Source organism: Nicotiana attenuata, unplaced genomic scaffold (genome assembly GCF_001879085.1).
Source record: "Nicotiana attenuata strain UT unplaced genomic scaffold, NIATTr2, whole genome shotgun sequence".
Taxonomy (NCBI): Eukaryota; Viridiplantae; Streptophyta; class Magnoliopsida; order Solanales; family Solanaceae; genus Nicotiana; species Nicotiana attenuata.
This window is the reverse complement of record NW_017670322.1, coordinates 377,985-393,668: the sequence shown is the minus strand read 5'-3', so window position 1 is coordinate 393,668 and position 15,684 is coordinate 377,985. Positions and strand designations below refer to the sequence as shown.

General features: G+C 38.5%; 1 protein-coding gene across 1 annotated transcript; it reads right to left on the bottom strand.

Annotated features, from left to right (window-relative positions):
• Nucleotides 1–2,473: 2,473 nt before the first annotated feature.
• LOC109237854 lies at nt 2,474–8,954 on the bottom strand. Its single transcript, XM_019404245.1, has 6 exons — nt 8,059–8,954; nt 6,143–6,245; nt 5,334–5,389; nt 3,530–3,694; nt 2,838–2,951; nt 2,474–2,754 (listed from the first exon to the last, which is right to left on the bottom strand). The coding sequence occupies exons 1-6, from the start codon at nt 8,710–8,712 to the stop codon at nt 2,662–2,664; spliced, it is 1,185 nt and encodes a 394-aa protein (XP_019259790.1). The 5' UTR covers nt 8,713–8,954; the 3' UTR covers nt 2,474–2,661.
• Nucleotides 8,955–15,684: the final 6,730 nt, after the last annotated feature.

Genomic DNA, 15,684 nt, shown 5'->3' with positions numbered 1-15,684 from the left:
TAATTAAAGTCATGCATCATCTAAAGTTAAAATAACACGGGCTAACCATTTTTCGGACTGGTCATTCAAAAATAGTCAGCGTTTGCAAAGTCATTGAAAAATAGCCACTATTTTGCTGCAACAAGGGGCCAGTCCAGCATAATATACTGGAGATCGGTGCACCTGTGTATGAACTTCCAGCATATTATGCTGAAACTCCAACACGCGGAAAGTTCCAGCATAATATACTGGAGATTGGAGCACTTGTGTATGAACTTCCAGCATATTATACTGGAGCGGTATATTATAGTGGAACTCCAGTGTATTATGCTCGAGTTCCAGTATACTTATGCTGGATCTCCCTTATAATATGCTGGAGTTCCAGTATACTTATGCTGGAACTCCAGTATATTATGCTGGAGCATTTTTCGGATTTTGAACAGTGTTTTCGTTCAGATTTATCTTTACATGAAAAGTGACTAAATTTCGATTACTTTTGAAATTGTGGCTATTTTTAAATGACCACTTGTAAATCTAGCTATTTTTGAATTTCTCCTCATCTAAAGAGTAGGCTCCAAATCATACAGCATACCAATCTTCCACTTCCAAAAGTTGCTTTAAATGATCTAATAACAATTAAGATAATTACAATGTAGAAATATTTGTCCTAGTTGTATTAGAATATATAGTAATAACAATAATAAGAATAAGTTTTTTTTTTTAATAGAATAAGTTATTAGCTATAACAGTAATGATAGTGATGATAATAATATGATAGATGGAAAAATGTGGCTTTCTTCAAGTGCACTAGTCCAGCACATTAGAAATTTTGTATTGGATTCCAATAGTCCTAGGATACTCAAATTGTATTCTTACTGTAAAAGATATTAATATAGAAGAAAAATTAAAATATTCCGAATTTGGTGGAATTGAAGCATGATCAAGCACTTCCTCTAAAGTTGAAACCTTCCATGTGCACTTTCTCCTACATACATTGCTTTGATTTTCATCCTTTTCTAGTTTCGAGGACTATTACACAGATTCATTGGGTTAAGCAAAACACAAACCTAAGGGACCGTTTGGTTCGGTTCGATGGAGAAGCAAAAATAATTTTGGATATCTTACACCTGCTAGAGGGTAATATAATCCTAGAATAAGTTATCTCAGAATAAAACAGTAAAGTTGATAATCCCAAGATTAATACAACATAGCAATCAGTCAATAAGACATAATACCACGATAATTAATTCCAGCACAATTATTCCCAACATAAGTAATCCCAACATAACTATTCTTCAAACCAAATAACTCCTAAGGGGGTAAAGTACTCTCTACCAAAAAAAAGTTTCATTCACATAGCTGATATATGAGACCAAAAGGGCAGCCCGATGCACTAAGCTCCCGCTATGCGCGGGGTTCGGGAAAGGGTCGGACCACAAGGGTCTATCATATGCAGCCTTACCCTGCATTTCTGCAAGAGGTTGTTTCCACGGTTCGAACCCGTGACCTCCTGGTCACATGGAAACAACTTTACCAGTTACGCCGAAAGATGTTTAAAGTGTTGATAGATAACTAAAAAAAGTATGATATGTAGGATATCAGACAACTTTATGAAATGGGAATATTACAATATGAATTCTCCAAATGTGACAACTCAATTTTCTCTGTTTATCTTGAAAAGAAAATCTATAGCAAAATTGTACTGATTATTATTGAGCAACAACCTGCGAGTGATTTTGACGCGAATACAAAAGCTTGATATTTAAGTGATGAAGGGTAGAGAAACAAATCCGCTGTCCACCGAGTTTCAAACAAGGTCCTCGGGATTTCTCAGTTATTAAAAAAAAAATCTCTCCAAGTGACAATCTACTTACAGTTGTACTGATATATCTTACAAAAGAACTGATAGAGACGGGCAAAATAGCAAATCTCAATCTAATTTTGATTTGAAGAATCCCATCAAATATCACTACCGCATCTTACCTGGCAAATCCACTAATTGGATGTGACATCTCAAAAAGATTATATCCAATAATAATGTGATTTGAAGATTCATAGTTCAAAACCGAGAAAACTGAAATTCATAAAGGTAAAACAATGAGATGATTCTTATGTCAAGCAAATCTAAAAAGGGCAGCCCAGTGCACGAAGCATCCCGCATTCATGCAGAGTTCGGGGAAGATCCGCACCTCAAAGGGTGTGATGTAGAAGCCTACCCTGATGCTTGCATCAGTGCCCGATACCACAGCTCGAACCCGTGACCTATAGGTCACACAGAGACAACTTTACCGTTGCTCCAAGACTTCCCTTCTATGTCTTCCATATTTAATTAACAAAATATGCTAAAGGAAAATGCTGATCAAGTGCAGCTCCACATTGCCACTATATCACCTTTAAAATCCTGAAAGGACATGTTATTTCACTTGGCTTCTCTTTTCTTTTGAGGGGTGGAGAAGAGTTTTAGTGGTGGAGTGTAGAAGTAGTGATTGCTGAGTAACTGAAGGAGAATCTGGTCATTTTATATAAACAATTTTACTAGTACAATTAGGAAAATTTGGTCTCATTCTTACACAAATATTATCGATGCTCTACGAGCTATATACATGAAGATAACAAAAAGGGGTTGAGAGCAGCCTATATGATCTTTAGAAAGTAAAAGAAAAGCATGAAATCCCAGTTTTCTTACAGAGGCCGCAGGAGAGGGTAATCCTCGAGGAGTTCTCGTTCTGATAACGTGTCGTTTTCGTTCTGTGGAGTCCATAAAATCTCAACTGCCTGCAACAAGTAAATATCACAAAATGAAAAACTAGAAGTAGCACAAAAGTTGTTGCTTCTTAATGACCATTTCGTTCGCTTACTAGTGTTCTACTGGAAGGAATGGACGCAATCTTTTGCAAGGCTTCTTTCAATTCTCCACTTCCATTAATAGTAGGCAATTTATAAACGCCTTCAGCAGCTACCAAGATTGTAACCTGAAATTGCATATATGCAGAAAAAATTGAACGATCATGGAAAGAAAACATTAGGTGCGTTCAACTAAAGATGGCTCATTAGTATATAAACCCAATGGAGTAAATTTGACTCCAGGAGAAAATGATAAGGATATAGAAACTAAAACAGCAATTAAATGATAGAACAATAAATCCATTACAGTGCATAGATCCTCTTGAAAATATTGAAGGTAGACAATGTCTTTCACATCGGATGCGGGGCTCTCAGTTTTATCTTCTGGGGAAGGGCATCAAAATCAATTCAGAAATGCCTATACGGAGAATCATATAGCACACCTTTTCATACTCTTAACTTATTTTATTCTCCAGGGCTCTCGAAACTTAAGCCTTAGTCCTAATACCAGCAACAGCACTAAGATAAGACCTTCCGATATTTAAAAAGTTTTTTTTAAGGGATAAGGTCTGACATTTAGAAAAATCCTTCCCTAATGGAACTAAGGAAAGTCACATTAGTCAAAGCAGGCCTTCCCGTTTTCCACAATTTGGCCTAAAAATACCAACAAAATTAAAAGAGAAAGGCTATACAAGGTCATACTTACCACTATGTATTCATTGCTAAATCCATTTGCCCTCTGGCTCGTAGAGCTTTTCCTTTTAATGTTGTTCACATTCACAAGTGTCTCTTCATCAAATTTACCACGCTCCTCAATGGAAAGTTGGTTGAATCGATTCTCCCCTTCTTCCATGCTCCTCTTGACATCAACCTACATGGTAGGCACAACAAATATACTCAGTAGAATGACAAAATTTCAGAGACCTTCCTGATATGCATTGGTGTGAAAATGCAATAATGAGAGAGACAACAAACAAACCAAAAATAAAGTTAAGAAACTTAACAGACTGAAAAACCACCTAACATATCGTGTTTGGCCCCAAAAATAAAGATCATAAAAAAAAAAAAGAATCAATTCCTATTAATAGTACCAATATTCCCCAAATTATAGAAACACAATCAGTTCTGATCTATAATATCTAAGATAAAGCAGCTTTATCCCCCTGTATGTTTACAAAACCAGACACAATTTTACAAATACTAGCTCCAAATATCTAAAAGGAACAAGAAGGGTCAGCCTAGCTGAAGAAAAACACTGATCTAGAGATCAGATTAATAACAGGGATTGTCAACTAAATACTGAGAAAGAACTATGATCCCTCAAGACGCCAATCATGATTATTATCAACAGAGAGCACCAAAAGTTTATGCTTTGGTCATTATAAATTTCCTCCTAATTCTTTCAGATACTGGTGATGCAGGGCAGAGCAGTTCTATAATTGTTTTGATGAAGAGACCGTTCTATGATTGTTCTGTCAAGGTATTTGATAATTGCTGATGCTTGGACGAGAACCTATATAGTTCAACATATGTGTAGTCCGGAACTCAAAGGAAATACGAGATCTTAAATGACTCATACAGTAATTACTTCATGACATTTGTATTTGGCAGAAAGGGGAACTATAACATTAAGGTATTAGGTTTTCTATCTTGCATCTTTTTATCTTGCATGGCTGATGCATAGGTAATCATAGCAGCATATAAGCACTAAAAATAAGAAGTCTTGGGCGTTATAAAAGCTGTTTTATATAAGGATTATGATTCTTTTTCACTAGTTATGCAACAAAAACAAGATATTGCAATGAGAGGGATTCAAGTATCGTGACATTCTGATAAATGTATCACATCTGTACTCAGCAGAAGGATATTCTGAAGAAACAAGCACCAATATGATGAAACTAGGACTCAACCATGATTACAAGGTTTCTCAAAGATGCAAGAGATGGATACCCGTCTACTTCTGAGTAAATGAAATAATTAGGAACTCATTCACGATATCAAATTTTCATCTTTCATCATAATATTTTTTTTTTTTTTTGAAATGGGAATGCATGACACCATTATTATATGAGTCGAGCATTTTATTAAATAACAATTTTTCCATAAAGTACTTTTTCTATAGTTTCTAAATAAGAAATTTCATCTTTCAAAAATTAAGAGTTGGTGTCAGAATTGAGACCTATAACTTGACCATTGTACTTAGAACCAGTTCGTTTATTTTTTAAATGGAGAGAGTATAGAAATGAAAAGGTAAACTGAAGTCAATCAGAGTTACCAAACTTCACATTAAAACCAGTCTAATGAATTTTAGCTGATTTAAAAAGTAAAATTATCATATAATTCAAGTTTGACTCGATCATATCCGGAGCAAAAATGAGAAAAGAACAAAGAGAACTGATGCTATTGCAGAGCAAAAAGAGGACAAAAGTTCATTGTTTGCCGCTACCGCAGTTTAAAACCACATAATCACACACCAGAAAGCAACATAGAGGAAGTATTGCATTACTCACAGATGAATAAGCTGAGATGCAATAATCAGGGTGTCGAAGCAATGCTAATGTTGTCTCTGCAACAAGGAAAACCCTAAATCAATCAGCTTATGTAAGAAATAAGAACACATAGAGAATACGATCACAGACAATCGCTCGAGATGGTCTTGTAATGTCAAAAAGGGTCTATATTCAAGATATCTGGATATAGGTGTGAAATTAGGATGATTGAAGGTGTTAGAAAAGGGTCAAGTAGACCTAAATTTACATAGAAAGAAGTTCTCCCAAAAACATACAATCTCTTGAAACTAATGCAGACTTAACAAAGTACAAAACACAATGAGAACAAGTATCCAAATAAGTGATAGACTCTTCCATTAGGTCTGATTTTGCGAAGGATCTTTTTAATTTGACTAAAGACTTCTCTCTTATCATAAAAAAAAATTATTGACTAGAGACTTGTATGTCAGTATAGATATAAATGTGAGACTAACAGAATCCCTATTTTTGAACCTCTAATTTGTCTTTAAAAACATATTATCAAGTATTGAGATGGAATAGCCCCAAACAGGTTGGAGTGGGTACAGGGATTCATTTAGCAAGCCCAACTAGTTCAAAATTGAGGCATAATTTTTGTAATAGTCGTTTCTTCTCTTTTATCCCTTTTGGTCTGGGGTGAGTTGAGGAAGGGGGAGAAAACACGTCAGACAACTTTCTTCAATAATATTTTTTTTAATATAGAACGTTATTACCACAAAGAAGGGAACTAATCATCATTCCTATATTTGCACACAAACTATGGTTTAATGATCTGCCCAAACAATTTTTACCTGTCAACACATAGCTTAAACCCTCCGATGTGGACGTATCAGCTACTTCTGCAATCCGGTTGAGATCCTTTTGGAGTGATCTACCCAAGCCCAACAACCCAACCTTCAGGAAAAAAAAAGAAGAGAAAAGGCAGTTAAACACTAGAAAACAAAGTCTAAGCACAATGCAAATGCAAGGCAAACAAAATTTCAGAAAATGGCAACAGCAGAGCACCATTACAAGAGCTCAACATACAAGAACCTTAGATATCAAGGTCATCATAAGCAATGTCTGAGGAATATAACAGTGGATACACTAAACCAGGTAATGCAGATATTCCTGGCTGTTGGTCTATCACTTCTTCGCAGCCAAACCTTTAGAAACCATCTGGGAAATGTCAACCTTGTATGCAGTTTTTTCCCTCAATCGATACAAAAATTTAAGTGTCCTACATTAAAATTATGCTTACCCCCAAAGTTTGTTCTTTTCATCTACCCATTAGAAGGGAAAGGAGAGGAGGCCATTCAAAAGACTTAATTCAATTGGGAGCATTCTAGCAAGTGGAAGTGAAGATAATGGCCCGACAACTTCACACTTCATGCCAGAATGCACAAATCAAACACACAATATCCAGGAATCACTTATGCGAGTTTGATATTTAGTGTGTCAACAGCAGCCATGAGCAGGAGGAAGAATCGTAGCAAGGAACAATAGATAGCATGACCACGTGAAGAAAAAACATAGAAGGGCTACATAAAGTACCTTTCTAAGATGGTTCATTCTAGATTTAAAAAAATTCTACACTACGAGCACAAACTAGTTGACCATCATCAGTACCATTATTAGAACATAAAAAGCAGAGTAGAGTCATCCCTGTATTTTTGGTTATCAGACATAACTTTCAAAGTAGCATCTAGTCATCTACTTATTGGTTGAAATATGGAGGGCGAGAAGTATCAACAGTTCGAAACTAGAGAACTTCTTCAGATGCAGCTTGCACAAGCAAATTCTAGGAATATTGTCAGAGAATGGTGGTGGAGCAGCTATCATACGCCACCATAATTTCAGTTGTATACACTTCAGCAAAAAGGTTTCCGTTAAGAATTTGATAATTGTAGGCCTTACATAAAGCCAAAGCATCTCTACCTAATACGCAACATTCAAAATTTAGACAGATGGACGCAAACAATTCTATTGAACTCTATTTAGAACCGATTATCTATTATAGAATTAATCACAACATTCAAGAAAGGGAAACAACCAGATGTATATTCAAGTACATGCAGACGTATCAAAAACTAGGTGCACCAAAATCAGGTCCAAGCAGAGATGATACATCCCGCAGCCCTGTGGATTTACTTTACGCTATCTGAAAATGATATCTGGGAGAACAGGAGACAAAGCGCACGACTAAATAAATGGGAGGGTCTCAACGCATCAAAACTTTAAATATGGGAAACATGGGCATCCCAGCAACAAATGCAGATATACCTTCTTACTTCATAGGCTATAGCATTACATCATTATTGTCATTATTGCCGTTACCAATAACCTTCTCAGTGCAGAGTTACACCTATCACTAATCTAAAATTTCTCCAAAGGAATTCAAGAGCATCCAAAAGCTCAAAACAACTTCACCATCCCAATTCAACTTCTTCCGCGAACAAAGTCATTGCACATACGAGTAAACGGACCAATCACCCAAATTTCAAGAACTAAAGCAAACAACTTTTCACCACTAAACTAGGCAAGAAAAATTACTACTTAATAACCTCACTATAATTATAACCAACCAAAGGAAAGCAAATCTTAAAGTAACCTATGAACAATAATGTTTTTCAACACTTCTACATTAAATTTGTGGTCTTCTATGATAACCACTAATATTAATCATGAAGACAATAATGCTTTTTATGTAATCAGTTCAGTTGATTACCTGAAGCTTGAGAACACTAGTTTTGTCAGTAGCAGTAAGCACACTGCCCCCTTCAGACCGATCAGAGAGAAACCCAGAAACCAAAACAAAAGCAGCAAAACCCATCATGATAAGAAAGGCACTGGACCCAAACCCAAAACCAACAGCTGGGCCAACATAAACGCCACCACCCCCACCAAACCCAAAAGGAGAAGGCGCATAATACGGAACAGAATACGAAAAACTAGGGTCTGCTCTCCTCGTAGAATACCCCCTCGACGAAGATGAAGAACCCCGCGAAGAAGAGAATGATTTGCCACCAATTCTCCCACCAGAAGCACCCAATGCTGAATTTGGATCATACATCAATAACAACCCCACCAGTACAGCCGCTACAGCTGGCTTCTGCAATGCTTTGAGGGCCTTCATTACAGTTTTAACAACTTTATCAAACGGGGTTTCTTCGTTTTTCAATTCTAACCCGTTTTTATCATTAAAGTTCCCATTTTTATGGTTCTTGAAGAAACATTTGACGGTCAGTTTGGAGGGTTTTGAGAGTCTTGAGGGTGTAAGCTTTTGATAATGGAGGAAACGGGTATCTTGTATTGAGTTTGGAGTATAAAACAAAGGGTTCCATTTGAGGTTTGACTCAACCAAGAATGGAACAGTGGCCATGATTGAGCTAATTTTTTGAATTACAGGGGAATAATTAAGAGAGAATTTTGTGTTGGTTCAGAGTTTGTTTGAATTAGATATTTTTTTGCGGGGGTGAAAGAGAAGTGTATGCAATGAAAACCAGAAGAAGGAAATCTAGAGGGTGGCCCAAGGGAAGGAGAAAGAATGGTGAATTTTAGACCAACGTGTTGGGGTTGCGGGGTCTAAACGAGAGAACCTCATCTCTTAATGGTGGTCGTTTTCACTTTTCACTGTGGATCAAGATTGTGGGGACTCGCTGAATTTTGAGCCTATAAAATGAGGAAACGTTAAACTGGCATAATTCTCGTACAATGTCTTTTCCATAAATAGAATTATGAACGTAGCAATTGCGGGTGTGTATATTTTGTTGTAAATTTAATCTTTCGCGTATAATGTAAAAAACTACATATAACTTAAATTCTTGATAAAAGCTTTTGAAATACTATATACACTCAGACCTTTATATAGCAATATTTTTATATAACAGTTATTTACTATAAAAATTAAGTTTTTTCGATTTTTTAAGTTATATTTTACCTCTTTATAACAAATTGTTTACCTATAACAACAACAATCATATTTATAGCAAAATACTCTCTGTAAAATTACCACTCTATAATAGTCATATAGAATTTGTAAGATTACTTATAATAATTCTAAAACTCTGCACACAAACTTTTTCATTGAACAAAGATTCCATCTTGCATGTAACATAAGATTTAAGGTTTGCATATGATATATTTTTCGTTGGACAAGTACACAAAAATATTTAGATAGAAGATTCACTTGTTAAGCTTTTCGATTGCCTTCAAGGGAAAGCTATTGGATACCCTTTTGCTGAAAGTTTGGACACAAATCTTCGCCAATTCAAGCATTATATCGTTAGTAAGAGAATAGAACATACGAAACAAACTACAATTACAAAGTTCTTTCATCAATCTTGTAAAGAATTATTTTTTAAGTAGCTTTATGTCACGACCCAATTCCTCCCTCCGTGAATTATCGTGAAGGCACCTAGTCTCTATGACTAGGTAAGCCTAACACACTCCAGAAATTTAAAAAAAAAACAAAGCATAAATATTAACTATTGGCAATACAACTATCTATTAAGCAACTAAATGCAACTCGGCATATACAGTAAACACTTCAGAAAATACCAACAACACCCAAAACCCGGAAACTCGCAAGTCACAAGCTACTAAGATGTTCTAACTGTTCTATACATCATCTCTACAGAAGAGAAAGAGAAATGAACATAAGGGGATAGAGGGGGACTCCAAGGATTTGCGGACGCGGGCAGATGTACCTTAAAGTCTCCAACAGGCAGCAGCGACTGCAACTAGTGATGAGGCTGGTACGACGAACCTGGATCTGCACACGAAAAATATGTGCAGGAAAGGGCATGAGTACACCACGGCGGTACCCAGTAATTGCCAAGCCTAACCTCGGTCGAGTAGTGACGAGATTAGGTCAGGGCCCTACTGGTTTATATATGTAATAAAATAAAACAGTAAGAAATATTGCAGTAAGATTAAGTACTAACAGTTAACAAAAATGAAATCACAGAAAAACACCACAATTCAATATAAAGATATAGCAGCAGGGGATCTCCCGGGATACCATCTCATAGTCCCAAACGTAAATGTGCAGAAGGATCTCCCGGAATATCGCTCCATAGTTCCAAAGTAAATATATCCAGTACAGGGATATCTCCCAGGATACCGTCCCGTAGTCCCAAATATAAATGTGCAGGGGGGTCTCCCGGAATACCGTTCCGTAGTCCCAAAGTAAACACACCGATCAATCAACATAAATAAAAGTTCAACAAGAAATTCTACAGTTTAAACTCAATTCATATCAAAGAAGACAGGCAATCCTTACTCTAAACATGTTGCACAGAGACCAGGTAAGCAATTAAAGCAGTGAAGACAGTTAAGGCACGTAAGCATGCTTCCCTAAGCTAAACAGGATGGCTACTTATACTAATATTGCTCAATTAAAGGAAAACATAGATATTTGCTTAATGAAAACGGGGTTCTTTTTCAACAATTAGCACGTGTACGCACTCGTCACCTCACGTACACGGCATTCATATAACAACAGTACCAAATCCTTAGGGGAGTTCCCTACACAAGGTTAGGCAAGCCACTTACCTCGAACCAAGCTCAAAATCAATCCGAAATCACACTATTGCCACGAGTATCCAAGTCCGAGTGGCCCAAATCTAATCAAACCAATTATATAATGTAAATAAAGCTACAAGCAACTAATTTAACTAATGAAATCAAAGCTAGGGTAAGAAAATAAAAAATGCCCACAAATCCTCCCCGGGCCCACGTCTCGGAATTGGGTAAAAGTCACAAACTACGAACACCCATTCACTCACGAGTTCACTCATACAAAAATAATCCAAATCCGACGTCAAATTCCCATTCAAAACTCAGATTTTCAATTGGGGAACTTTTTCCCCCATTTCCAAACTTCCACCCTCAAATTCCTTAATTTGAAAAATAATAATGGATTAATGTAATATGATCAAAATAGAGTTAGAATTAGTTACCCAATAGTTCTCCCTCAAAATCCCTCGAGAAATCGCATGTCACCGAGCTCTAAATCAAATTTTGTGTTATGAAATTTTAGACCCTCGGAATCCTCTTTTGCCCAGCGATTTCCGCATCTGCGCTCAAGGGGCCGCATCTGCTATCCCGCTTCTGCGGCTAGAGCTCCGCATCTGCGGAATTTCATTAATTCCTCAAACATCGCACCTGCGCTCATTTCTTCACAGATGCGGCTCCGCTTCTGCGGATCTTGAGTCTCATCTGCGACCACTGGCCCTCTGGCCTCAAACCGCACCTGCGACCTCCTTCCTTGCTTCTGCGGGGCCGCACCTGCGGGCTTCCCATCGCAAATGCGAAAACACTAGAAGCAGCCAACTTCAGAATTTGCTCAAGTCTAATTTTTCATCTGTTAAGCACCTGAAACTCACCCGAGGCCCCGGGACCTCAACCAAACATACCGACCAATCCTAAAACATCATACGAACTTAGTCGAGCCCTCAAATCACATCAATCAATGCTAAAACTAAGAATCACCCTCCAATCCAAACTTAATGAACTTGAAATCTCAAAATTCTACAACCGATGTCGAAACCAACCAAAACATGTCCGATTGACCCCAAATTTTGCACACAAGTCATAACCAACACTACGGACCTACTCCAACTTCCAGAATTAGATTCCGACCCAAATTCCACTATCGGCCCGAAATTGCAAAAATTCAACTTTCGCCATTTCAAGCCTAAATAAGCTACGGACCTCAAAAATACAATCCGGACACGCCCCTAAGCCCAAAGTCACCTAACGGAGATAACGGAATTGATGGAGTTCCATTCCGGAGCCGCCTTCACACTGTTCTGACTATGGTCTAAATTCTAAGACTTAAACTCTCATTTGGGGACTAAGTATCCCAAAACACTCCAAAACTCAACATAAACCATCCCGGCAAATCACAATAGCAGAAAAAGACATGGGGAAAGCAGTTAACAAGGGATCAGGGCGTTAATTCTCAAAAAGAGCGGCCGAGTCGTTACATCCTCCCCCTCTCAAAACATTTGTTCGTCCTCGAACGAGCATAGAGACATACATGAAGTGGTGAAAAGATGAGGATAACGGTTGCGCATATCTTGCTCGGTATCCCAAGTCGCCTCCTCGACCAGCTGACCCCGCCACTGAACCTTTACCGATGCAATGATCTTCAGCCTTAGCTTTCGAACCTGCCTATCCAATATAGCCACTAGCTCCTCAAATAAGATAGATCCTTGTCCAGATGGACTGAATTAAAATCCAACACGTGGGACGGATCACCATGATACCTCCGGGGCATCGAAACATGAAATACCGGATGAATTCCTGCCAAGCTGGGAGGTAAGGCAAGCTCATAGGCAACCTCCCCAACACGCCGCAACACCTCAAAGGGGCCAATAAACCTTGGGCTCAACTTGCCCCTCTTTCCAAATCTAATAACGCCCTTCATAGGCGAAACCCGAAGCAAGACCCGCTCTCCCACCATATGTATAATATATATATTTATATATATATATATAAAGCACGAAGACCTTAGCATAATATCGTTCGCCTTTTTACGCTTTACAAGTAAACTTTTCATTAGATAAAATCGTAATTTAGTTACTTTTCTAATATTTATGACTTTAAAATTAACCAAGATTTTGATTATTAAATCAACTAGAATTAAGTAAGAAATCCTAATATTAAGAACTTTAAAATAGACATTGTTTAGAAGAGCTGAAGTTGCTGCTTCTGTCATAACCGCACCTGCGGTTGGTGGACCGCAAGTGCGAGACCGCAGAGGCGGTCCTTCCATCGCAGAAGCGGCCCAAGCCAGGCCAAGCCAGGAACCGCAGAGGCGGCTCCCAAGCCGTAGAAGCGGCTCCGCAGATGCAGCCTCCAGACCGCAGAAGCGGTCCCAGCTCTTTGGGCCCATTTCGCAGATGCCGTCCATTTCTCGCAGATGCCGTCCCCTGACCGCAGATGCGGAAATCGCTGAGGCAGTGAGGTTCATTTAATACGGGTTCCCTTGAAAAATTTAGGATTCCGGGCACATGGGCCCGGGGTCGGATCTTAGGAAAATTGTGTTTAAGGGTGGAAAATTGCTTAAATAGTTAGAATATGATCTTGTAAGCTTATATTGACTAGTTCCTACCTCGGTTATCTAGTTTTAAATCGTTCGGCTCTAATTTGAGGGTTCGGGCTCATTCTTGGTATTGGAAGTGCACAATGGAGCGAGGTGAGTCTCCTCTCTAACCTTGTAAGAGGGAATTGTCCCCATAGGTGAGTTAATTGGTTATGTGCTCCTATTTGCGGGGGATACGTACGCACGAGGTGATGAGAGTCCGTGCGTAGCTACTATTATGCTTAAGTCCGGGTAGTCTAGGACCCAGAAGCATGCTTACTTGCAATAAATGCAGCCTTGTTGATAAATTTAAAAATTCTTGAACGTATTGAACATGTAAATGAATTTCTAGTAGACTAGATATCAATTCTTGACTTTTGAAAGAGAAACTTGCTTTTTTCTGAATAATTTCTCCTTGATGAGTTGTTGACTTGACTATTTGAATGTGTTTGTCTATTGTGGAATGGGCCGAGCGCCTCGGTAGATTAAATAGATACATCTATGGTTCGCGCCATTCGACCCTCTGGCAGTGCACATTTTAAATATTGTTGGAGCGGGCCGTACGACCTCGGCATGAGTTGCGCATGCTTGTATTGCTTGCCTTGATATTTGTTGATGCTAATATCTGCTCTCCCCGACTTGAGATAATTGTTAATTAATAGATTTTTAATCCGGAGACTTTAAATAAAAAGGAACTTTCACCTGTTTAGTGACTCATTTAAATTTTACTATTGTTCTCAATAAATCCATGAGTCATCACATTAATAGTATTATTACTGGACCTTTAGTAAGTGTCGAAGTTGCCATCTCGTCTTTACTTCTTCGAGATTAGGCGGGATACTTACTGAGTACACGTTGTTTTTGTACTCATACTACACTTTTGTGCATTTTTGTTGCACAGGCACATGTACTTCTAGTGGCCTACTGGGCGTAGCAGCATGGATGATACTGGACTAGGTGAGCTGCATTACTCGAGGCGGCCCGTTGCTAGTATAGTCCCTTTCAGTATATTATATTTACTTTCTGTCCATTTGTATTCCAGACAGATGTTGTATTGTATTATTTCTTAGAAATAGCTCATGCACTTGTGACACCGGGTCCTGGGGATGTCTATGGGTTTATTCAGAAACTTTAAAAAGTTGTTAAATGTTTCATTATTCATTCAGTGGAATTTGTTATGTATTGTTTAAACGTATAAAAAAGAAGTGGTTTCGGAAATATTTAAAATAAGAATTTAATTAAGTATTTTGGTTGGCTTGTCTGACAGCGGTGTCCGGCGCCATCACGACCCTTAGTGGATTTTGGGTCGTGACAACATGGTATCAGAGCACTAGGTTCCTAGGGTCTCACGAGTCATGAGCAAGTCTAGTAGAGTCTCGCGGATCGGTACGGAGACGTCTGTACTTATCCTCGGGAGGCTGCAGGACTGTTAGGAGTACCTCCCTTCTTGATTTCCCATCGTGCAATTTGATCCCTGGAGGCTACGCCTTTAAGTCCTTCCTATTCAATCTTATGCGACGCGAACCGCTTGTTATGAATCGAGAATTGAAGAATTATAATGGTACTACCGATTTGGTGCGGGATCTTTCTCCCTGCATAGTTGTCTGAGCTATTATCGTCGCCTTGTGGAAGGATGTTCTGTCATTTCAGGTCATTAGCGATACTTCTGAGAGCTCTGAGGCTAGGCACAAGTTGCCATGATGCTATGAACGATTGTTCTGCAGTATTGATATGATGGTAGGATGTTTGCCTACGTGTCGGGGCAGTGAATGACTTGAAGGGAGATTTACTCAGTGCATGATCTAGAGATTCGGTATTTTATTCCCGGTAGGGGAAAAGCAATCGGACTAAGAATGGTCAGATGCGAGCATGGTGGAGTTTTCTTCTATGATGAGGTGTCGTTGTCCTAATTGAAAGTACTCAGTTCGTCGGCGTTACGATCTTCTGCAATTCGCCTTTGGAGCAAGATATCGTGAAATAGTATTGGGGATGCGGCTGTCAGATATCGCAGGGTGCGGTGGTTTAGGATTGAATCAGTGCTTCTAATGTTGACGGTTCGAGAAAGATGACCTTCGGAAAGGTTTAGAGTTAGCAGCAATTGTGGGTTCAAGTGCCACGAAGATAGATTCTAATTAGGGCAACAACTGAGCAGCAAAGGATAAGGAAGGACACGTGGGGAGTGTCAGGCGGTGGTTAAAATTCTAGAAGGCCAGGTATAAGAAGCAAAGGTCGAGTAGTCGACTAAAGGGGTGAGTTTCGCTG